At 39.5% G+C, this 24,579-nt stretch overlaps 1 protein-coding gene across 2 annotated transcripts; it reads left to right on the forward strand.

Annotated features, from left to right (window-relative positions):
* Positions 1–1,793: 1,793 nt before the first annotated feature.
* PARP6 (poly(ADP-ribose) polymerase family member 6) lies at positions 1,794–23,938 on the forward strand. 2 transcript variants are annotated; one of them, XM_053465015.1, is made up of 23 exons: positions 1,794–2,582; positions 3,798–3,930; positions 4,296–4,373; positions 4,855–4,949; positions 5,380–5,440; positions 5,664–5,754; positions 9,078–9,144; positions 9,530–9,679; positions 9,871–10,051; positions 10,187–10,240; positions 10,341–10,436; positions 10,816–10,908; positions 11,039–11,164; positions 12,458–12,523; positions 12,606–12,673; positions 13,271–13,319; positions 14,757–14,869; positions 15,518–15,590; positions 17,597–17,666; positions 19,167–19,246; positions 20,515–20,578; positions 22,546–22,630; positions 23,206–23,938. In XM_053465015.1, exons 2-23 carry the CDS (start codon positions 3,928–3,930, stop codon positions 23,306–23,308), a joined length of 1,866 nt encoding a protein of 621 aa, XP_053320990.1. In that variant the 5' UTR covers positions 1,794–2,582; positions 3,798–3,927; the 3' UTR covers positions 23,309–23,938. The 2 variants fall into 2 exon arrangements, with proteins under 2 accessions (XP_053320990.1, XP_053320991.1); XM_053465016.1 differs by having other exon boundaries at positions 14,760–14,869.
* Positions 23,939–24,579: the final 641 nt, after the last annotated feature.

The raw sequence follows: 24,579 nt of genomic DNA on the forward strand, positions 1-24,579 counted from the left end.
GAGGGGGTTAATGAGGGGAACGGGGGGGGGTTATGATGGGAACTGGGGACAGGATCAAGCGGCAGGTGGGAGATAAGGGGGAGTCAATGATGAGATAAGAGGGAGAGAGACTGGGGACCGGATCAGACCAAAGGGTGAGAGGGAGTTAATACATAGCATACAGCAGCATGCAGTCTGGCACATCTTCTCCACTCAGTTCTGAAGTAGCATCTGTCTGAAGTAAGTTAAACTTTAAAAAAAATAATGCGTGCTGTACCCAGACCAACTAATCAAATGACCAACTAATAGATAATGAAAAGCATTGATAACTATTTTCATTATCGATTATTATTGATGTAGTCAATTAAGTGTTTAAGCCCTAAATGGGACTCAAGGCACTGGTGGGGGCAGGGCCGGCCCAAGACATAATGCGGCCTGGGGCCCCTTCCGTCGCCAGCAGACAAGCGAGATCACTAAAGTAAAGCTTCCTTACATTACATCTAAACCATTAGATTATAATCTCTATATTCCATCTATTATTTCCTCCAGGCTATACATGTTAGGATCCCTTAGTCTTTCCTGATAATTTTTATCTTGCAAACCATTCATTTTAATGAGTCTTTTTATCAATGCTTCCTATAGCATTTACTACCAGATCTTGAATGAACCTAGAGCCCCCAGGTAAAAGTCTCAGGTCTTCCCCTTAATTGCACTCAAAACTTGTGTTAACCAATTATTAGCTGCTTCAAGGGTGCACTAGCTCAAAGACTGACTAGCTCAAGGATGACCTTCCATCTAGACAGACTAGGCACATGCCCGATTGCCTTGTTTTAACCTCATCCCAGGAGGCAAAGGCCGGGTCCAGAAGGTAGTTCCATCTGCCTCCTGCCTCTATCCATCAAAGCGTTTATATTAAGTATGTTGGTTTTTTTTTGCCTAGGAGCACCTATGCTTAATGCTTTGGAAAGAATGATCAAGAGCTCAGTAGTAAGAGCTAAAGCAAACCAACTTTGCTACTTTAAACATTACTTTACTACTTAAATATAATGCAACATATAGTTAATTTTGTACAACTCCCATTAACTGCTAATGTTTATTCAGATGCAGCAATGTTTAACCATTGTTTGCAGCACTTTACTGTTTTCAAAACCAATTGGGACTTCAATTGGAAATCTGCTTTGTCCCAACCGTCATGAGTTAAATTTAAAGTCGAGATGAAACTCATAATACAACGAAATTTTAGCTTTCTCCGAATAACTGATTTGGGGTCATTAAAAGGCTATTCTTTTTTAAAACAGACTGTGATGTTTCTACTTCCTAATTTTTATTTTACCTACTTTAATCTTCTTTTAGTTATTAATGTTTGATAATTTATCAATCTAAGAAAAAAAAACTTAGAGTCTTTATTGGAAACTGATCCCCTTTATTGGGCTTAAGGGACCTCAGGTGTCCCTTCTTCAGATGGAATATACAATATAGTTTAAATATAAAGGTATCCCTTTGCACTAAAGACTCTATAATTCATGAAGCGATTTTAAAACATATGCACAGAAAAACAAAAAGAAAAGAAATGCAACAATGAAATATGTAATATTTATCCATATGAACAATGTATGTATCTCATCAGTGTCCAGTAGTATATTTACCTGCTTTCACTGGTCGTCATATAGAGGATGCTCAGTATTTTGGAGTGCTAGATGTACACATGTAAATGTTGGGTACCAGTCCCTGCTTTACAGAGGAGGTCACGTGACTTGCAGAGGATACTCTGAGCAAGCGCACTCAGCTCTTAGCTGCCATCAGCACAGGAATAACAAAGGCAGGAGCAGCTGTGCCCCTGACAGCCAGAGACATCCCTCAGCTGAGAGATACCAGCAAACAGCAGTCTTTTCGAGAGACAGATTTCACCCAAGGAAGATAACCAGACACACCTTGATTTTTTATTTCCTGCTTTTTTTAAGGGATTGATCAGCTACAAGAGACAGCTAAAGACATTTTGTGACAGCTCCTACTTGAGCCAGATATATAGAGAAGCCTGCAAATGACAGCAAAATTGAGGGACTCTCAAATTCAGCCACCAGAGAGATTTTCTTCGGCAGAGACATCTAGACATCCTTTGGCACACAGAGAGCCATTTTCATTCTACAGCTCCTGCCTGCCCTTCCCAGGATCTGTCCCTCTCTCCCACACACTGTGACAGCGGCATCTTGAGACCCTTAGTGATTCCCCCACCCTCATTTTCATTTCTCATACAATCTGCCATCACCAAATCACCCATCCACGTTTGTATGTCTGATACAATTTGCACCCATTGTCTGACAATCCATTTCCAAATTGCCTGTATGCCTTCGGCATTACACACACTAGAATGCTTATAAAGGCATAGTTTTGATTTAACAATCCATCATCAGTACACACAGTCATGTATATAGTCTGAACATACCATAAAAACACATATATTGCTATGTAAAGAAACCGGTATGCACATATGACATTCGCATTTATTATCATAGAGGAGCACACAGGAACCATACATTACTGACACTTACACACCCTTCAGCCTTGTCTCATTTTATCAAGCTGCATTGCACAAAGCCTAACATGTGAGTATAAAAATAATTATGTGTGAGCATATAAATACAGACATTTTGGGTCATTTTGGGTCATTTGGGTCATTTTGGGGAGAGGGATAGAATGGACCTTTGTAAATTACAATAAATGTGCATGAATTTATATATATATATATATATATATATATATATACACTGTATATAAATGAAATGGACAGTTTTAGAGATAGTCACGTGTTACTAGCATGTGGTATATACAATGAATCACCTCTAAAACAGTCTGTATCTGTAGGGGCATATGGTGCCCAATTATTGACAAAGCTCCATTACATCATCTATATTTGTAGCACAGCGATACTGTGATCAGTGTGCTATACATGGCAGAACGCCTCTTTTCTTTTGTTCTGTATTGTTTTTGTATTGTATCTATACATACTGCTATGTATACACTTCATTGACATGTAAAGGTCCACAACTGTGTAGATGGCACTCTATATTAGCAGCCATTAATATAAATAATTTTTTAGAGCACTGTGTTATTTAGCAAGGATGAATGTGCACGTAGAGAAATACAATTGAATATAGTATGCAAAGATCATTTGTCAATTAAGCACTTCACACCAGTAGCTTATACAAGCACATGCCTTTTATACGTACCTGTACATATACATCCAACTAGCAGATGGAATTCATTTAAAGCATTAACACATACTGAGGGCAAAGAAAAATATATGTTAGGGTACCCTACAGGTAGCTCTGAAGCAGCAACGCTCAGCCAGCATTCTGAATGCAAAGGAGTGTATGGGTGAGCATCATGAGATTTATTCCCCTACAGCTAGTGACCTTGGTAGCCCTGATCCAGGGTAATGAGTGCTACAAGCATTTGCCATGGGAACACATATTATTCTTCTTGTATGCCTGTTATCCCTTAACACGCCTAAATTTCTAAACAGCATTCTGATAAGACACAATAGCTTATCAGAGTGCTAGTTAACATGTGTTATTATGGTTACTCAGCAGGAAAAGTTTGGGAGCAATGATTTACAGAATTTTCATTTTGAGTACACTTCTAATGCATTCTATATATGCGTCCATTAAGTTAAAAATTGAAGAATAAAGTTGAAGCTAGATAAACAGATACCTTCCACATGGTATTGTCCGTATTTCTTTTTGTCTTTTCCCTGACATTGTTGTGACTCTTTCAATTTGGGTCATTTGTCTGATACCTCCAGTGCTCTCTCCATACAGGTGGCAATACATCACGTTCTGAGCAGTCCTGGCACCCCTGCTTATGTGACAATGACAGCTCGGCTATTAACAGGGCCATTGGATCCCCATCCATGAGACAATAGCCAGGGTGTCCAACACCTCTACACAAATGGTAAGATGCACAACATTACGTGGGGCAGAGGAACCTTAATAGATAGATCACCTTAGATAAACTGTTTTCTGAACATTAGTCTTAGAGCTGTGATATTCCTCTGCCTAGAGCATTAATGAAAGAAAGAGAGAGGGGGTAAGTGTACATATGTTCTTTTTATATGATTCAAAAATACATTTGCTACTGATTAATTAAAAAAAATAGTTATGATGAATGCTTTACATTGGTCTCTACAGAAGCAACAGGCTCAGAGTAGATTTGTCATGTCAAAGGATGAATCTTTTAAAGTTTGGCGAATCTTTATGAAATAAAAGACACTAGACATTACTGAGGAGATCGTATACACTGATTTTTGTCATCTTTAGGACATCAAAGGTCACAATTGGGCTGAGGACGACTCTGATGGGGACAACGAATGTGGGGAGTTCCTATATGGAGTTCAGGTATATAATTATAGGTCTAGTCCTCCTCACTTAAGCCATAGTAAGTTGTTCTGGTTCTGGTGCGCATGACTTTCACATACATGAGATTCCTTATAAGATGGGCTAGACACTTTATGGAGCTCCACTTTTTGGGGGTGCCGTGGAAAACAGGCAGATGTGGTCTAAGGGTAGCAGTTCTTAACCCGTTTCTCATTTTAACCATAAACAGTACATGTGTGTTCTATTCCCACATGCTGACTGTTCACTTACCACCAGCATATTTTCATTTTTATAAAGTTTTTGTCAATTATGAGGACGCAGACTTGGTCTTTTCTCTCTCAATCCTGTAAATATTGACTCGAATATACCAACAAACATGTCTTTCAAAGGTACACAATACATCACAGTTACCCAACTCCAGTCTTCCATCTCATATTCCTTTTTAAATCTTGATATTGAACTCATGAATCCATTGTTTTAACCTGATTATTTTCTTGTTCAGGGTACGTGCTGTGCAGATCTGTATAGACATCCCCAGTTGGATGCAGATATTGAAGCTGTGAAGGAGATATACAGTGAGAGTGCTGTGTCTGTCAGGTGAGGAGCATGAATGTAAAGTACATATATAAAGTATAGGATATATAGGTGCATATAGTCTATTTGAGATTTTGTTAAAGCTTGGGAAAATTGATAAGCTCCACTTTCCATAGTGAGTAGGTTCAATTCTTATCTAAAAAAATGCTTTTTATGCTATGGGGTTTATTCACTAAAGATAAGGTGACACAGCTCACTAACTCCATTTTATATAGTCCAACCCCAGTGAGCTTCCACTGAAGGGAGAACTTTGCGGACTCAGTGTAACACATAGTTAAATCCGGTTTCTTTAAAGTCTCTTTGCTGATTGCCTTCTGCAGGGTCAGCACAGCCCTTTTTGCAGGAGAAACGTACCTGGGGTTTCTATATAGCATTGATCGCATAACATTACTTTGTGTTGATCTCCCACAACACTATCATTTATCTCCTTCAGAGAGTACGGGACCATCGATGATGCTGATATCGACCTGCATATAAACATAGGATTTTTGGATGTAGGTCACCTTTACTATTGTTCCCTTGTTTGGTGTTTCTTTATGTTTTTTTTCTTTGTTTGTCCCCTCCTTTCTATTGTTATTGATGTGAGTTGTGTTCTTAATTCTCTCATTTGCCTACAATCACTACCATCCCACATTTCCGTTCCCTGTAATGCAGTCTCTCTTCATGCCTGTTGTCTTTTTTAACTCTTCCAAATTCTTTACTCTGATCCTGCTGCAGGAAGAGGTAGCCACTGCCTGGAAGGTTATCCGCACAGAACCCATAGTCCTTCGCTTACGCTTCTCCCTCTCACAGTACCTGGACGGTCCTGGTAAGTAATTTCTTTATATGTAGACCACCTTTACAACATTTTTTTTGGCAGTCCTTTTTTTTGTATAAAGTGCATTCTAAATATTCATAACCTGTAAGAGTATTGTGAGTATTGTTGGTATTTGGCTATATACAGTCCAGTCACAGTGTATTACCGGCTATGTGTAGATTAAGGTCTGAGTCTTTACATCGGGAAAGATGGGTAGACTAGATGGGCCGAATGGTTCTTATCTACCATCAAATTTACTATAAATCTTTATTAAAGAACAAAGTTATAATGCAAATCTGCAAAGTATGACCATTACATAAAAATACATGTACCTGCTTGATTTGTCGTATATGAAATCTAGGATCTTCCTTCGGGTTATGCTTTTTATTTTGAAAAAACCCAGCTTCTTTAATCCCTTGATGATAATTGATGGTCCGGGCACGTTGTGCACTAACATCCAGTTAGCGACAATTGACGTACCAGGACTGTCATGGCTTTGAATGGGTGCAGAAAGCGATCTACATTCGCTTTCTGCACCCAAACGGTGTTGCTGTTATACCTCAATGTCGAGGCATTCAGCAACCCCGAGATCGGCATTAGGGGCCATGTCTGGCCCTTCCCCGGGGGGTCAACATCCACCATACACTGTATGGTGAAGGACAACCATTTTAAAAGAGTTTAGGAGGCGATCAACGATCACCTCCTAAACTTCAATGGTGTTGCTGAAATGCCTCGACACTGAATGCCCATCCCAGGACGCGCTGTGACCGCTCCGGTTAGCGGTCACAACTGCCACTGCGAGTGATTTTGCCTCTCGCAGGATGGTGGCACATCCTGTAAACAAAATGAACCCTCCTGAGAACTCTGGCTCCCCTTGCAGGTTGAGTACAGGTACTGCATTCAATCATGCAAGTCAGTGGAACCCAGCTTTATAATCACAATGTGATTAAAAAAAAAATGACCACATGTCTAATTTCCTATTTGAAAAATGCACATGTCCCAAATGTGGCCTTTTAGCCCCCAAACAATCCAGCAAACCCATGCATGTGGGGTATCACTGTACTAAGGAGAACACATATTGGGGTGTTGTGTGACAGTAACATGTACCATGACCTGTAAATTCATACCTAAAGTACAACGTGTGTGGGAAAAAAACACACAAAGATACTACTGCAAATTTGACAAAGGCTGGTGGTAGAATTAGTGCATTGAAAGACACAGGGGGAACGATGCGAGCAGACAACCTCCGCTGCTGGCACTTCCGCCGGGGCATCATAGACGGAGAAGCACCGGCGGAAGTGCCGGTAGCTGAGGTTGTCTATGCACATCGCCGCAGCAGGTGAACGTCTGCACGATGCGCATAGACAACCTCCGCTGCAGGTACTTCCGCCGGGGCTTCTATGGTGGAACACCGGAAGGGTTGTCTACGTGCATAGAGCAGACGTCCACCGGCTGCTGGAGAGAAGGATCCAGGTACCCTGCAGCGCTGCGGGTGATCTGGATCCTAACCCTGCTGCTTTCCCGCAGCAGGGCTAAATGAAAGTAAAATATAAAATACCTGCCCGGCGCCCGGAACTACATGTCCCAGGCATCGGGCGATACGAATTGTGCATCCCTGCTCTAAACTCCGAATATAGGCCGCACCCCCACTTTAAAGACTTAAAGTGGGGAAAAAAATGAGACGTATATTCGTGCAAATACGATATATATATATATATATTTTATACTTGGCATAGGGCAAATATTACAAGGTATACATTGCTACTTGAAGGCCTGCTGTCAGGGGCTGGTCTCATTGAACCGATAGAGGGTCTCCCTCGTTACAGCACACACTTCATTGTAGCTGTCGCATGGCAACCTTGCAGCACTCTGCAGCTGAGCGATACAAGGTGGCTCATTGGGTAAGATGGACAGTTAACCACTAGTGCTGCCCACTTCCACATAAGACACCACCCACTCTCTCATCTACTGTGTTGCTTAGGATTTTTCCACAACACCTGTTTATTTATTTAGAAAATGTTTAACCAGGAAGAATACATTGAGATTTCTCTCTTTTTCAAGTATGTCCTGGAAAGTTAGAAAACATATAAGAAAATAATAATACATATTAATAATAATAAGAAGAAGAATTATAAACAAAAGGTATAAAATAAAGATAACTAAATACAATGAGGCAAACATTTTAAGGAATCTTAAACTAAAGAATGATTTGATGGTTTCTGGTTATTCAACATTTGAGGATCTCTGTAAGAGAAAGCAGCTCGATATACTTATATCGTGCAGTGTGGAACCATGATTAAGTTGCTGCAAAATGACCAGAGATTGCAGGAGATATGGAGGGCTGGAGTGTTCATGCTGCGTAGATATGGTGGTAATCAGACAATGTTTCCATCATGTCATCATGTACTGATGTAAGTATAGACCTGGGATAACATTCATCCAAAGTGATGGTGAGTGAAGCAGCTTTGTGAACTGCCACTGGTTGATCAGCATCACTCAGTGCCCACACCGTAAACATGAGTTTTTCATACTTACAGGAAGTCTTAAGTTTGCATGTCATCATCCTAAAATTTTCGGTGTGAAGGGCTTAATTAAGATTCCTGCAGACTCCCTCAGCTGCGAGGCAATCCCGCAATTGTAAAGTGATGCTTAAACACCTCCGCTAACACTCTCCTTCCTATCGAGCACTAGCCAAGTTTGGGTTACCAAAAAAAAGCAAGAGTCAAGACCCAGTTGAGAGGAAAGGTTTGACAAACAGGGCTTATAGTCATTAGGGTGGAGCGCCAAAGGATAGCTAGAGATCCACAAGACTAGCCCAGTGAACACACAGAGGTGAAGTAGCCAGAAAACACTCAGGGATGGTACCAAGAATACTGGAAATAGGCCTGGCAGTCAAGTACTCATCCTGATGCTAAAATTTCCGTTTTGACCTGGAACATCAGTAACCCAATGTATGGCAACCTGTGATATAATGCATAGACATGCTTTAGAAGGATTTACCAAGCTCTGAATTGTTGTTCTTGGGTATGGAGGATTCCATGAGATTATACATTTTATCTTCTGAGGAGATACAGATTATATAGGGACATGTAGAATCTGTTATGTGGTAAAAGGCCCTTTTATTTATACGGTATATATACACCGTTCCTCAGTTTAATGGGAAGTCAGAGACCTTTTAGTCCTCTGGTAAATATCTGACAAACAACTGTACAAAACATTACACGTGTGGAATATCCCAAATATATTAACTTGCTGTAAAGGAAGACTCGCCTGCTAGTTACAAATGAACATTTGTCAAGAACTGTCTCACACTGCTACTTTTATTTTCTCTGCAGAACCCACCATTGATGTTTTTCAGCCGTCAAACAGAGATGACTTTGGTCTTGGAATTCAGTTGAAGAAGTGAGTGTTGGGAATTGAGGGATGAAAAGCTGTAAAGAGAAAAATAAATTGATGAATGCGACATTAGAGTGTAAAGATAAAAAAGGCACAATAAAAAGTTGTGAAAGCATGCATGTTAAGCTTTTGGGAAGAAAATGTTGAAAAGGTAAACTATCCCTTCATAGAGATTAAAAGCTCTTTTCTCAACCCCTACCTTTTATTTTCATTGCATATTTTGTCTCACTCCTTAACTCTGTTTCTCTATCACCCTGTTTTCACAATGCCAGCTCTGTCCTGCCCAATTTGTCACTGTTCAATGGTACCTCTCCCACCTTTCATCCTGTCTTCTCCTTCCCGATTTTTGCTTCTTTGCCTAATTTCTGGCCATTATTTTTATTTCTTGCAGGATTCTTTCCCTCTTTTCCTCTCATCAGTGGAGGTATCTCAGCAATGAGGTTTTGCGTTCCCAGCAAGAGAGGAGGCTCCGATGGCTCAGAGTTAGCGGTAGCATCAAAAGATTCCGGGCTGGGCTTAGCATTTTCTCCCCTGTACCCAAGTAAGGAGTCTACCCTATATCACTTAATTAGTACTGTCTCTTAATGCTCATATTCCTGGGTGCATCTCAGTTGTTCCCAACTTTAGTCTTATTGGGTTTTTTTATTTCCCTTAGATAATATTATGTTTCCCCCTCAGTGTGTTTTGTTTTTTTTTCTGGTTTGCCTTTTTCATATTTGGACTTTATCCCAGATCTCCTAGTTTCCCTGGAGTTCAAGACTCTGGTGTACGGAGCAGCCTTACTGGGCCTGATCTCCGAAGTGGCCTTGCTGGGGCAGATCTCCGTGCCCCTCGTCTTATGAACAGATCTGTATCTTGCACTCTAAGGAACCCCAAAACTGAGATTTATGGATCTCATAACCCTACAACCCAGGTAAGACATAACTATAACAGTCACAGATAAACAAGGCATTTAGATACAGTGATATACTGTATATATGTGTGTGATTTAAACTGAGTGGCTAGCAGCCAAAAATACATACATACTAAAGGTTTTTACTCTGTGTAGGTCAGCGGGCACTGTAAAACAGTACCTACTCTGGAGTATGGATTTCTGGTGCAGGTTAGAATATTTTTTCCTACCTATTCTCTGCTCATCTTTGAATGCTAGTCTTAAGGTTGACACTTCACTATCATGCCTCACACGTTCTATTCCTATACAGATAATGAAGTATGCAGAGCAGCGTCTCCCCACTCTAAACGAATACTGTGTGGTGTGCGATGAGCAGCATGTCTTCCAGAATGCATCCATGCTCAAGGTTAGCGTATGGTTTCAGAAAATACACATGCATGTGTGAACACAGGTACAGCCATCTCCCTTTACCTGGTCTGTTTTACTTTCTGCAAGAACAACAACAACAAGGAAACATAACTACAGAGTGCTGAAGGTCAATCCAATGCTTGTAAGCCTTCAATAGTATTCACATGGAGCAAAACATACCACAGCAGAACAAAACAAAGGCCTGGCGCGTTTCGCACTTAAACGTGCTTAACTGTATATCTCCTTTATTAAAACTATTCATCTACTTTTTTCTCTCATACTATTTGTATCTATCTTTTCTCACTTGTTGTCCTCTTCTCTTTTTCTCTCTCACATGTATCTATTATTTTGGTTTTCTGTTGTCTTTGATGCCCCAGCCAGCAGTGTGTACACGGGAACTTTGTGTCTTCTCATTCTACACTTTGGGAGTGATGTCTGGGGCTGCTGAAGAAGTTGCAACTGGAGCGGAGGTAAAGTGATTTCTTAGTAAAACGTCCTCTTTTTAACTACAGCTAAATGAGTTACAGGTGTGTTCTTATATCTTTCTCAGAAAGGTAGAGTCTTTTCATGTAATGGCATGTCTGCTCATGTGATCTCCAGGTAGTAGGCTTGCTCGTTGCCATGTGTCGGGCTGCTCTGGAATCACCTAGGAAAAGTATTATATTTGAGCCGTATCCATCAGTAGTGGATCCTAATGACCCCAAAACACTGGCCTTTAACCCTAAGGTAAGGTAAAATTATTGTGACATTGAATTGTAGAAGATTCTATTGCTTGGTTTTCCTTACATGTAAATAAAAAAAGTTTTACAGGCTACATAGTCATATATGAACCGGTGTGGCAGAACTAAAAGACTTGTTTCACTTTGTTTCTTTTTATATTCTAGATTTTATATTGGAGAAAGGACAACATAAAAGCATGACACTTACCTTACACATGTTCTGATAAAACAAATGTACACCGATCAGCCATAACATTATGACCACGGACAAGTAAAGTGAATAACACTGATAATCTTGTTATTATGGCACCTGTCAGTAGGTGGGATATATTAGACAGCAAGTGAACATTTCGTGCTCAAAGTTGAGGTGTTAGAAGCAGGAAAAATGGACAAGTATAAGATTTTAGCCACTTTGATAAGGGCCAGATTGGCTGGATGACTGGGTCAGAGCATCTCCAGAACTGCAGCTCTTGTAGGTTGTTCCCCCACAGGTTCTCTGCAGTGGTCAGTAGCTATCAAAAGTGGTCCTAGAAATGAAAAGCTGTAAACTGGCAACAGGGTCATGGGTGGCCAAGGCTCATTGATGCATTTGGGGGGGGGGGTGAAGCCTAGCCCATGTGGTCAAATCCTACAAACGAGCTACTGTAGCTCAAATTGCTGAAAAAGTTAATGCTGGTTCTGACAGAAAGGTGTCAGAACACACAGCACATCGCAGTTTCTTGCATATGGGGCTGTGTAGCTGCAGACTAGTCAGGGTGCCCATGTTGACACATGTCCGCTGCCAAAAGAGCCTACAATGGGAACATGATTAAAACGAGCTGGACCAAGGAGCAATGGAGCCTGGTCTGATGAATCATGTTTTCTTTAACATCACGTGGATGGCCAGGTGCGTGTGAGTTGCTTACCGGGAGAACGCATGGCACAAGGATGCATCCATAGGGGCCCCACCTCGCAACTTACAGGACCTAAAGGACCTGTTGCTAACGGCTTGGTGCCAGATTCCACGGCACACCTTCAGAGGTCTAGTGGAGTCCATGCCTCGAGGGGTCATGGCTGTTTTAGTGGCAAAAAAAGGACCTACACAATATTAGGCAGGTGGTCTTCATGTTACGGCTGATAGATGTATATTCCAATGTAAAACCATTCACATTTTAGGAAAATTTATAAATCTCACCACAAAATACCGTAGAAATTGGCTATTAATCAACATGTTTAGAAATGTCCCAGGTACAGTCACAATTTCATTTTATCGTATTTTTTCTTTTTAGATGCTGCATTTTACTTGTTTCTTTTATTGCAGAAAAAGAACTATGAACGTCTCCAGAAAGCCTTAGACAGTGTTATGTCCATTCGAGAAATGACCCAGGTAACTTCTTAGGAGAATGTATTAGTATGAGGAACAAATCAGGGATTGTGAATATTTTTTGTTGTTTTTTGTTGTTGTTTAGGGCTCTTATCTGGAAATCAAGAAACAGATGGACAGACTTGACCCCTTGGCTCACCCCTTGCTGCAATGGTATGTTACTATGAAAAATAAGGGGAAAATAAGAGGAAGAGGAAAATAAAGATGGCTTTTATGCCTACTGATTAACAGGCTTTATTTATCAGAAATTAACCAGAACGTGAAAGTATAGTGTTATTTCTCATTCTCTGGTTTGATGGTCAGCCAGGGTCAATTCCATTCAACTAAATCAGATTAAATGACATTAATGTTTTAGGTGTGTTTACTGGAACCAGAAGGTAATACAATCACCATAATAGTGTATTTTTCCTAGTGCCAAATCTGTCCCTGCTTAAGAAAGTTTACAGTAGAGTTACAATTAATATTTTACAGCATACTCTAATACAATCTGACAATCCAACAATCAGTGTTGTGTGCCATTACTTTTCAAACTCTGTGCCAGAACGACTTTAGGTATTATGTATCTATTCAGATTAATACCTTATACAATATAATACGTTCACAAGCAATACATTATTATTGTTATTAATATTCAGAATGAATTTGTTTATTAAGGTTCTAAGATTGATTTTTGGGTTTTTAATCATATCTCCTTTCTTTTTAGCCATTGTATTATTTTAATGTGTGGGTTTTTTCTGTTTCTCCTTATAGGATCATTTCCAGTAACAGATCTCACATTGTTAAACTTCCCCTGAGCAGGGTAATTATTTATTTCTTTAATGTAGTTTGTAAAGAGATAGGAAGTATTACTTAGAAAAACAGTTCTAATGACCATGAAAATGTTAATACACGGCTATGTACAAATACTTATTTGATGGGATTGTGATGGGATTGTGTGAACTTCCTTAAAAGTCATAGTCAGGCAGAGTAACCAGAGGACCTGCAAATATATTGGGACTATATACACACACTGTAATCAGAAATGCTGTGGATTGCATTAAGATATTGTACAGGAGAGCTATTAGAAGTGTACAAGCACATAGGAAGAATAACACAAACATTCAGTTCTGTTAGGAAACACATGACATAGGGTTTTAGTCACTAAATTATGTTTCGTAGGTGATACAAAAAGTGTTTTTTAGCAAAAGTAAAACAGCAGGACTTCCAGACCAAGTGAATATCTGAGAAGAGAAAGGGAAAAATCCCTATTAACCTTTATTAGAAAGTAAGAGGGACCCAACCTAAATCCACAAAACTTTAATTTCAACTTTTTTGTTTTAAAGAAAAACATTTTATGAGAAAAGGCTAGTAGCTACCAGGTAAGTAAAGCTAGGTTGTAATGGCTGGGCCTTAATAATGCACAGGGAAGTCTAAATTTAGTAAGTTAGTTACAGTCAGAGATCTGCTTAACCATGCTAGTAGTATGTTTACCCCTTTGGGTATTTTTGGTCAAAATATTGTAAGAATTACTGTACTGTTTATTTTTAAAATGCTTTAATAAGAAGAATACATACATATCTCATGTTTTTACCTACTATATGTCCTGGAGAGCATTAAAAGTGTAGAGTGTACTTGTTAGCAAACACTGTGTTAAGCCTCCATTCTTTAGGTCACCTAGGTACTCAGGTGGCATAGTGCCACACACATAAAGAGGCTAGCCAATCAGCTCTCCAGCTGTTGTGAAACTATACCTCCCATTGTGGTCCGCCTGTCTTAAGATAAAAGGACGCGATGACGCAAATGTTAGATCTCGTAAAAGCCGTAAGGATGCTTGTTTTGAACGTTTATTCTTCTTATAAAATAAGGACTGTGCTGGCAGTGAAAGCCCATTATGAAATGTTTACAACCTTCTGAAATGTATTCAATACAGGATTAATTTGCTGCATGGATTTTTCCTCTCTCTTCCCCACCCAATTTCATCCACCTTTTTTCCATTCTAATATCTATGTTTTCATTGCCCTCTTTCCACCTTTTTTTCTTTTTTGTTCCATTTCCGTTCTGTCCTTTATTCTGTCTTTTCATCCTTCTTTCAAACTCATATCTTTCTTTTCGTCCTCATCTTGATTTGCCTCATCATCACACTTTCTATACCTCTCCTCTGCCTTCCTTCTTTCACCCACAATTCCCTGTTTACGTCTTTTCTCTCGTGATCTGTCTTATCCTACATCTCCTCTCACTCCCCTGACTCCACTGGTAGCAGCTGAAGTTCATGCACACCTCTCATCAATTTTTGCTGCTCAGTAGTCCCCCAGCCAAGGAGGCCCGATTCCGGACAGCCAAGAAACTCTACGGAAGCACATTCGCCTTTCAGTGAGAGCGGTGGGGTATATGGGGAGAAAAAAAAGAGTTAAGTCAGATGGGACACATTACGGTACTAGAGTGTGAGAAAGATTGGTATAACAAAAAGACTGGGATTTTATTCAAGTACTAAGGTAGTGGGGTAAGAGATGAGGAGGTGGGGAGAATGACATGAGAAGATGAATCATTTAATGGCATGCTGCAGTTGGAGCAGAAAACACAGAATGATGTGAAAAGAGTATATGAAACAAGAAGAAAATAAGGAAAAAAGGAAATTGAAATATCAGAAAATTTGCAGGCAACAAAGGATATGAAGAAACTGAAGCGTATCATGAGGAAAGAGGCAGAGCAAAATCTAATTAAGAAAGTAATATAGAAAGGAGGATAGGAGAAAAACTGGGGATGGGGGGAAAGTTGTGTCAGGTGTCCAAAAGTGGGGTTGAATGCAAGCATTAAAAGTTTTGGAGGGAAAAAGGAGAACAGCATAGGTAAAAGAAAATGCATGTTAAATGTATACAGAGAACAAGCAGATGGTTTGAGTAGATGAACAAAGAGCATAAGAAGAGACGATTATGGTTAAGTGAGGAGCAGGGTAAATAATGTAAGGAGGTGGGGAGTCATTTTTTTCTCCATGGAGTACAAATCTCTTTCTCTTACCAGCGGCTCTCATATTGAGAACTGGCACTCCATTCTACGAAACGGACTGGTGAATGCATCGTACACTAAACTTCAGGTAAACGTGCAGCTGATTATACAAGGGAGATGATAAATGAAGAATGCATTGATATAAAGCTGACACAAAAACTGTAACATTCATTCCCCATTACAGGAATCAGTATATGTGAACTATGTAGTATACGTAACTTCTTCATGGATATGTTAACGTAAAATATAGCTGTATTAAAACCGCAAATTGTGAAGCAGCAGACTAGGGGAATCTATTATGATGTGATGCATGGGTGAGCTTTCGCTCATGTAGTTCTGTGAAGTGCATATGCCATAGTATGGAAGCTTTTCCTACAGGAACTCCATAGGATGCAAGATTTCTCTGAAAGGAGTATGGTTTCTTACTATCATTGTGCAATATCCACTGCAGAACTCTGTCACCTAAAGTAATTAATCAAGTTGGTTACTTACCAATAGCAACATGTTTTTTGAAAAGTAAAAAAAAGGGAAAATCCACCCTTATATATTTGTTATAAATTATTTTGTTGCTCCGTCCATGCTAATACATTGTCCTTTGAGATGGCCTGTATTTGAATGTGAGTTAAATATGGGAGAATCTCCCTATTTTCCTTTTTGGTACATCTATAGGAATGTGCCCCTGGTAGGATCTCACTTTGAATGTTCAGTTAAACTTTGGACACTAGTTCATAAGAAAAAATCTGAACCCAAATATAATTGAGAGTGTCTTTCCAACTGTTCACAAAGGTTGAAGTTGTGGCAAGTTGACATTTGGCTGCCATCTTGCAGAGTTGAGCTGAAAAAAGGCTTCAGCTTCACAAAATCAACTTGACTCCTTGCAGCATGGGATGTCCCTTTGTACTATGCACTGTAAAGGTGAAAATCAAATCTGAAACTAAGGGTTGTCAGCAGACCTTACTCAAAGATACTTTTGCTTGATATTGGTCAGTTGTTCGTGCTAAACTGTCTGATGGCACTAGAGAGGAAGCTGGACAACTCTACTCACTGTTTGAGAGAGCCAAAGAAAGAGAGGTCTCTTTTGTTTTAGTGCCTTGAACAGTCCTACTATGTGTGGGAGAGTGTATGTATGCATGTAGCACAGAAGCTACATATTATACACTATGTGGATAAACGTATTGGGACATCTGACCATTACACCAACAGGGACTTTGATGATATTGCATTCTAAATACATAGCATGAATATGTAGTTGCTGCCCACCCCTTCTGGGAAGGCTTTCTACAAGATTTTGGAGTGTTTCTGTGAATGTTTGCCCATTTATCCAGTAGACCATTTGTGAGGTCAGTCACTGACGTTTGATGAGAAGGCCTGGATCGTAATCTCCATTCCAGTTTGTCCCAAAGCTGTTGGATGGGGGTTGAGGTCAGGGCTCTGCGAGCCAGTCAAGTTCTTCCACACCAAACTCATCAAACCATTCTTTACACCTCTCGATCTGAAAAGTACTTGTTGATGTGAGGCCTCAATTTAATAATGAAGAGATGTGCCCCATCTTTTGTCCATATAGTGTATGTATGTGTCAGGCATGACTGATACTTCTCTGTAAAAGCCACACCTTACTACCTGGATCACAGTTTGGAAATGTGGTCACCCTAGACAGGAGTGGGAAAGCTCCAGGTGGACCAGCATTGGGAAATTGCCACGTATGGTAATATCAGACATTCCTGGTAAGTATCACAAAATTCCAGTGGAGGTAGTATAGTAAAGTAATGTTTGAATGAATGTTTGAATGAATGTTTGCCATGTGCACAAATCCATTCTGAAGCTGGATTCATATCCACCCACATGGACACCTATGAGTATGTGGTTTCACATTTTTTAGAACAGATGAGCCAGTTGATCTTTATCTGTTGTGACAATCTATTAGAAACATATAATATAACTGCAGGTAAGAACCATTCGATTCATGTGCCATGATGTCTAGACATCGCTCCTTTGTTGTCGCCTATAAGCAGATAACTTTCTAAAATTATAATGATTTTGTGCTGCCTTGACCACTCTCTCCGTGAAGATCTTTACAAGTCCCTCTCTCTACAGTTACATGGAGCAGCATATGGCAAGGGCATCTACCTGAGTCCCATCTCCAGTATTTCCTTTGGATACTCAGGTAAGAGTTTCAGTACAATGACAGAAGAGATAACTGTTGTGCAGATAGAACCCTTGCGTGTTAACTGCAGTATAATAATCCTAAAAGCTGAGTTGTGGCTTTGTGAGCCTGTGAATTGTGTGCCACTGTGTGTGTGAGTTGTGAGTTTTGTGGGAGTATGTATGTGAGTGATGGAAGTTGTGTTCTTGTGTAAGTGTCTGTCAGTGGTGGCACTTGTGTGACTGCATGTTTGAGAGTGCTTTGAGCTGTGTTAATTTGTGTGCTGTGAGTGTTGTGGCAATGTCTGAACAATGTCAGGTGTTCTAGTGCCTGACTGTGACTGCTGTGAGATTTATAAGTGCCTGCCAGGCTGAAAATGTTGTTTATTTATGCATCATATAACTAAATACAGCTACAAAGTTTTAAGAGTACCAAGTGCACTTGCAAATGTGCTGCCCCTGATAGCTGATAGTTGTCTGTAGATTTAAACTGTCCATTTGCCCAGTTGAGAATGAACTATTAATTAAAGTAAATGAGGATGTATTAATATTTGTTTTGGAATACCATTGTTTTGCTTTCTTTCTTGTTCACTGCTGTCAGTGCCTCTTTACATTAAGCTGCGTGTTAAAGTTGTCTTCATTTTTTTCTCGAATGCTTCTGTTTATTTGATTGTCAATTGCATCCTTGGTGTAAATATACCCAGCCCACTGTGACTTGTCATTCTTGTCCCTATTAAATAAAGACATCAAATTCTAGAATCAAATCCTATGTTAAATAACACCAAATATCAAGTCAAAAAAAGAGATGTGTAATTAAACTGGAAGATCATAGAGTATATTCAGGTTGATTGTTTAAATTTACAAATAGTCAAGTCACACAATGATGCAATCCAAAAAGCATGAAGACCGTATAACCTTAAAACCAAGTCACAGTTTATTCAGTTACATGGAGGCAGAGTGGCAAACGACCTCTGGGAAGTTTGGCGGAGTCACGTAACGTCATTAAGGACATGCTGAGGCATCTCCATGGCAAGTGAGATGTGTGACTGTGTGTGTCTGGGTAAGTTAGTGTGTCTGGGTATCTAAGTATGCCTGTGTGACTGGGTATGTTACTGTGTGTATGTGTTTGTCTGGGTATATTACTGTGTGCTTATGTGTATATGTCTGGGTATGTTGGTGTCTGTGTTTGGGTATGTTAGTGTGTGTGTCTGGGTATGTTGCCTATGTCAGCTACTTTATCGCTGTGCCAATTGGCTGGCTGGTGACCCCTATAAACCTACCAGTGGTTAAGCAATTTTCCTGAAGAAAAGGCTAATGTACTACCATACTGTGCACAGCCAATGAATACAGATCAAAAACAGCTTTCAGTTATTGATGGGAAACATACTATTACTGTACAAATGAATGATATATTTAAGCAGCCAAAGCAATAAATATTGTATTGTATATTGTATATTAAGATGCAGAATATAAGGGCACCATATAAATCAATAAATAATATTATTTTTTTTTTATATACTAGGTATGGGGAAGGGGCAACATCGGATGCCATCCAAGGATGAGTTGGTGCAAAGATATAATCGGATGAACACCATCCCTCAGGTAAGATTAGTGGTAGATTATACCTAGGGGCGAATGTTCAGTCAAATAAGAGACACTATACTACTACGTGAAAGATGAAAGTGAAAAGATGTCACACCCCTTAAATTTGATTATGCATCAATACGAGAATGGTATTGGTGTCTCTAGATACATTCTTATGAGAGATCTGTGACTGAATAAGTCAGCTGGCATAATCTACTACAATGTGTGTGCGCTTTCAACCCAGAAAGAGAAGGTTTTCCATTCATATATAACAGCTGTGTCACAGCTCTGTGTCTGTAATGCTGATCTTACAGCTTTGCAGACATATAGTGGCGGTCTGTGCAGTGATGGATTGCCGATCCTGATCTATGCTCACTATATTCACACATTTTATATGATTTATGTTATAGTCTATCATCTTAATGAAGGGCACAACAGCTAGCATATTTCATAAGTGACACCCACACTTTGGCACAAATAAAACCTAAAACAGAAGTAGTTTCTCCTTTGAGTGGGAGATCTTCAAAATTAAATACGGTACTTTAGGTAATTTACAAGTTTATCTTTCCTGTTAATTCGGTTGTATTTGGCACATCCACGGTGGTACTACTGTAGCCCTCTGAGAGGCGGCATGGGGCAAATACTATGTTGACTGCTGTAATCAGTAATTAATAGTAGAAACTGCTGTTTTTCATAAACCTGGCCCCAAAAAATGCAAACCAGTGATTTTTATGGCTGTATTGTTACTAAGTTCTTGTTGCCTCTCTAATCAGTGCTGGTTGCCTGTGCGTTCTTTGCCTGTGGTGGGGTGATCTTTTTCCTGGGCCATTATGCCGCACTTGGATTGAGTCAACATGTCCTAGCTAAGTATTACAAACAAAGGCCAGATTGCTGCAATCCGTGTGTGCGGTAATGCCAACTTGGAGAGTGATTTACATTGTAAGCGACCAATTCTGAAGGTACATGATAATGGGACTTTGTGGACACAAAATATAGACTACTTCGGAAACAACAAAGTGGAGAAGTCCTTCATTCATAGTGGTTCTTTTTGTAAAAGATGCATTTGTTTCTTCTATTACCCAACATTACACTCCCACATGTATTTCCTTTATTGCCTCTAATCTAGTTCTTTTTATTAACCTATCCTCCCCTTCCTTATATTCTTCCTGGTTCTGCTTAATGTACACAATTTTATAATTTCAGTCTCTTTGTGTCTTTCCCTCTCTGTCCCTTGGTTACCCCACACTAAATCCTTCTCTTTATTCCGCTGTCCTCCCTGCTTTCAGACTCGATGCCTCCAGTCTCGTTTCCTGCAGAGTCGCAATCTGAACTGCATTGCACTATGTGAAGGTAAAGCCTCTGCTTTTAAATTGGATTCCCAATGCTTAGTATTAATTACTGTTTGTCCTGCACAAATGCCCTAACGTGTCGGCTTAGTAGCCAAAGACTTTATTCACAATGCAGTTTACAATAATACGAACGACAAACAATAGTTGCAGAGATTTCTACAGTAAACACACAAGATTAGCCCAAAATTTGGGGCAGAAATCTATTCCAAACATTGAATGTTGGAACAGGTGCAACCTATGATTTCATATCATTTGGGCTATATCCTATAACTGGTAAGGGCAAACAACCCAATTTTCCATGCTTTAAAACCTTCAACGTTATTAGTCCCTATCTACCACCCTCTCTGCTTCCTTGCATTACATCTAAGCCATTGAGACTGTAGTTTTAGACTAGGACCTCTTGTCATAATGTTTTACCTTCTTTGATATATACTTCCATCTGGTACTTTATTGAATTATTTTTTGGATTAAAATTACTCTATCTTCCAGTCTATACATTTTAGATCCTTTAGAATTTTCTGGTAATATGTATCCTGCAAATGATTCATTGTAGTAGCTCCTTCATGGACACCATCCAGATTATCTATAGTCTTCTGAAAAAACTGAAGATTGTATATATAACGTGATATAACCACCTCCTTTGTTATGCTACTAACGCATCTAGCCATAAAACACAGAACCCTGTTTCGATTTTTCATTGCTTTCAAAACTGACTGTTAGACATGTGCCAATGAGCCAAGAACGATTTAGACACATTTTTCGGTTTGTTTTTGACCCATTTGTTTTTGGGCAATAAATTTTGTTCTCTGCCCATCCAGTTCGGCCTAAAAAATTGGGGGCGTTTTTAATTTGGGAACTAAATTTGCTGCCCAGTGCGAATATTCACTCTCTCTCTCCAGCTCTCTAAATGTTTCCCTACCTTCTCTGCAACCACTTCACCTTCTGCCAACCACTTCCGCATCTTCTTTTTCTCTTCTTCTTCATCGTCTTCTATCTTCTCCCTTCTCGTCTCTCTTCATCTTCTCTTCTTTCACGTATTCTCCTTCTTTATCATCTTCTGTCTACTATCTTTCGCTTCATCTTCAATCTGTATCTCAGCGGTCATAACCCTGCGGGACCCATCGCCAAAGTGGTGGCGCTTGCAGTGACGTCATCTCCCCGATCCTCCAATCGGGGATGAGGACTTCCCTAGAAATGCTGCCATATTTCCTCAAGTGAGAGCAAAATAACGATGCTTGGGGTGATGTCCTCTTCCCCGATTGAAGGATCGGGAAATAACTTCACAGTAAGTGCCATATTGCCTTGAGTTCAAATGAGAGCAAAATGACAGTGATTTAGGTGACGTCTTCTACCGAAAATGAATGCTGGGGGAAAGGGTGCCACCTCATGCGTCGCCATTTCGGTGGAAGTTCCCACAGGCTAATGTATGTGGAGATGAAGATTGAAGATAGAAGGTGGAAGATCTACAGAGAAGGTAGGAACACATTTAGACAGTATGAGAGAGAGTGAACTAGAATGAGAATGTGCGCCCACTCATTTTTTGCACTGTTTTCATTCCGGTAAATTTGCAATTCCCACTAATCAGAATGCGCAAGTCTACTGAATGTCTTTCTTTAATTCCACTGAAACAATTACATTGGAGCTGAACAACTCCAGTCCTCAAGGTCACAAACAGACCAGGAATTCTGTGTCTTCTTCTCTGAATGTGTAACAATTACTTTTTACTACTCAAGCTGGGATATCCCAAAATCATTTGCAGCTCTTGAGGACTTGGGTTGTGTACCCTCAAATCTGTCTAATCTGAGTGATAAAAGTGGTGCATTTGCCTAGCAACCAATGTGATTTTCTATTGTTTTACAACTTTGCTTGAACTTTGCTTGTTCTTGAAAATATAAGCTGGAAAAGCACAAATTATCGAAGTGGTAGCCTTTTTTACTTGACCCTTAAAATGGATGTGTCTTTCCACAGTAATCACATCAAAGGATCTTCAGAAACATGGGAACATTTGGGTTTGTCCAGTATCTGACCATGTCTGTACCCGCTTCTTTTTTGTGTGAGTAATTACCAGTACATATTAGCCTGTGGGTAAAAATACAATAACATCCTTATTTGAGAAAATATATTTTGTAATATGATACCATCATAGAGTATTACCTACTTAATAATCAGTTCTAACCAGAGTTATTTGTGGTATTAAACCGTACTCCCACCCTCTGTATACATATCTTAGACTCGCCATAGGGAGAGAGGATGAATACTTACAACTTCAGTACAGGCAAAGATACCAAACAACAGCATTAGTGTAAAGAAATGCAGGTGGATGATATCTGTGACCAGAGCATCTGTGGTTTTATTTATATAAATCCATGCCACATATTTTGCCACTACTTAAACCTTGTTCATACCAAGTTTAATAAGTGTAATACAGTATAATCAAACATGCATTAGTATTATTATACTCAGTATATTAGCTATCTTGTCCTTCTATGTACCAATCTCTTACCAGACCATTTCTTGTACCTGCCTTTCCAATAGTTTGTGTTTGGTACCCATACCCTTAGTCATTCAGAATGTTATTGTGCCTTTACCTAGTATGACATCACTATATTTATTACCTTAACCCTGTAGGTATGAAGATGGCCAGGTGGGAGATGCCAACATTAACACTCAGGATCCCAAAATACAAAAGGAGATCATGCGTGTCATTGGAACCCAGGTATACAGCGGTTGAGGATAGAAAATCTTAGGATATTATTCAGATATGAAGGGAAATATATATTCCAAGAGGATGAAGTAACTCTGGAACCTTTACCCCCTTCACATGCTGAAGAGAGAGGGTGCTCCTTGTAACAGGAGAGACCCCTCTGACATAGAAGGGGTCTTAAAATGATGAAGCTCTCCAAGAGACAGTAAGACTTTGTTCTGTGCGGAGATGATGGAACAGTTACCTGAGATAAAGTATGTTGACTTTGCCCTGTGCCAATCTTAACCCCAGCACTTTTCCAATTTCATGAACATTTCTCATTAGTTTAAGTAAAAAATATATAATAAATTTGACAGCTTTGTTTGAAATCGATATGATTTATTTATTTTGATTACTCAATTTCTACAAGGAATACATGTTAAAAGGCAACATCAGGAAATCTCCAGAAGACCAAGTGGACATATCTGTTAAGACAATAATATTACTGTTTTACAATAATCCTACAATTTGTTCATTTGTAATGTATACACTTTCATAAAAGTATAAGGTTAAGTATCAGCAAATAATAAGTATATAAGAAAATTTCCAAGCTGTGCTTTCAGACCAATAAGCAAGTCTCTGTGAAGAAATCTTTTTTAACATTTGGATTGTCACAAATACTCAAAAATAGCAAAAAATAATATTTTTATTACTCTGTCTTTACATGCCTATCATTGTTGTGTATGCTGCTCCTGTATCATGATCAACTTCACAGTCCCAGTGGCATACCAAAGCAGTTTCACACTTATCAGTTTCTCAGTTTGGAAGTAGGACGTGACTGGGTAGTATAATGCATACTTCTTTCTTCGTAATGAAGGAGATCACTTTAGTGAGTAAATAAAATACTTACCTCTAGTTTGAGTGCATAATTTCCAAGGTATTCCTAATTGTACTGATCCCGAACAAGGCAAAAAGCTATTCCTAAATCGATGGTACTTTTGGCCTGCAGGAGGAAAAGTACAGTATTTTTGACTCCAAATGCCATGAGAATACCCCCTGGACCATTATCCAGTTAAATTTAAATGTATACCCAGGAATATGCCTTCTTATCAAAAATAGTTCAGTTCTATATGAAAAGCCACTACGGTTACCTGTGGAAACCAAGTCCCAAGGCTTTATCAGACCTCACTGTGACCCTTTTTCAGTTGGCACCATGGTTCCTCTTCCACCTACTTTGCTACTACTTTGTGACTCTAGTTGTATCACTCTAGAATGCTTCTTGGCCTTTATTATTTCACTTTTGCTTCATTGGGGCACAA

Source organism: Spea bombifrons, chromosome 4 (assembly GCF_027358695.1).
Source record: "Spea bombifrons isolate aSpeBom1 chromosome 4, aSpeBom1.2.pri, whole genome shotgun sequence".
Lineage (NCBI taxonomy): Eukaryota > Metazoa > Chordata > Amphibia > Anura > Pelobatidae > Spea > Spea bombifrons.

Excerpts from the sequence above, each read along its gene's own strand:
- PARP6 (XM_053465015.1), top strand. Across the intron at positions 4,374-4,854 it reads AGTTCCTATATGGAGTTCAG|GGTACGTGCTGTGCAGATCT; the intron begins GTATATAATTAT and ends TTTCTTGTTCAG. Across the intron at positions 20,579-22,545 it reads CTGCATTGCACTATGTGAAG|TAATCACATCAAAGGATCTT; the intron begins GTAAAGCCTCTG and ends GTCTTTCCACAG.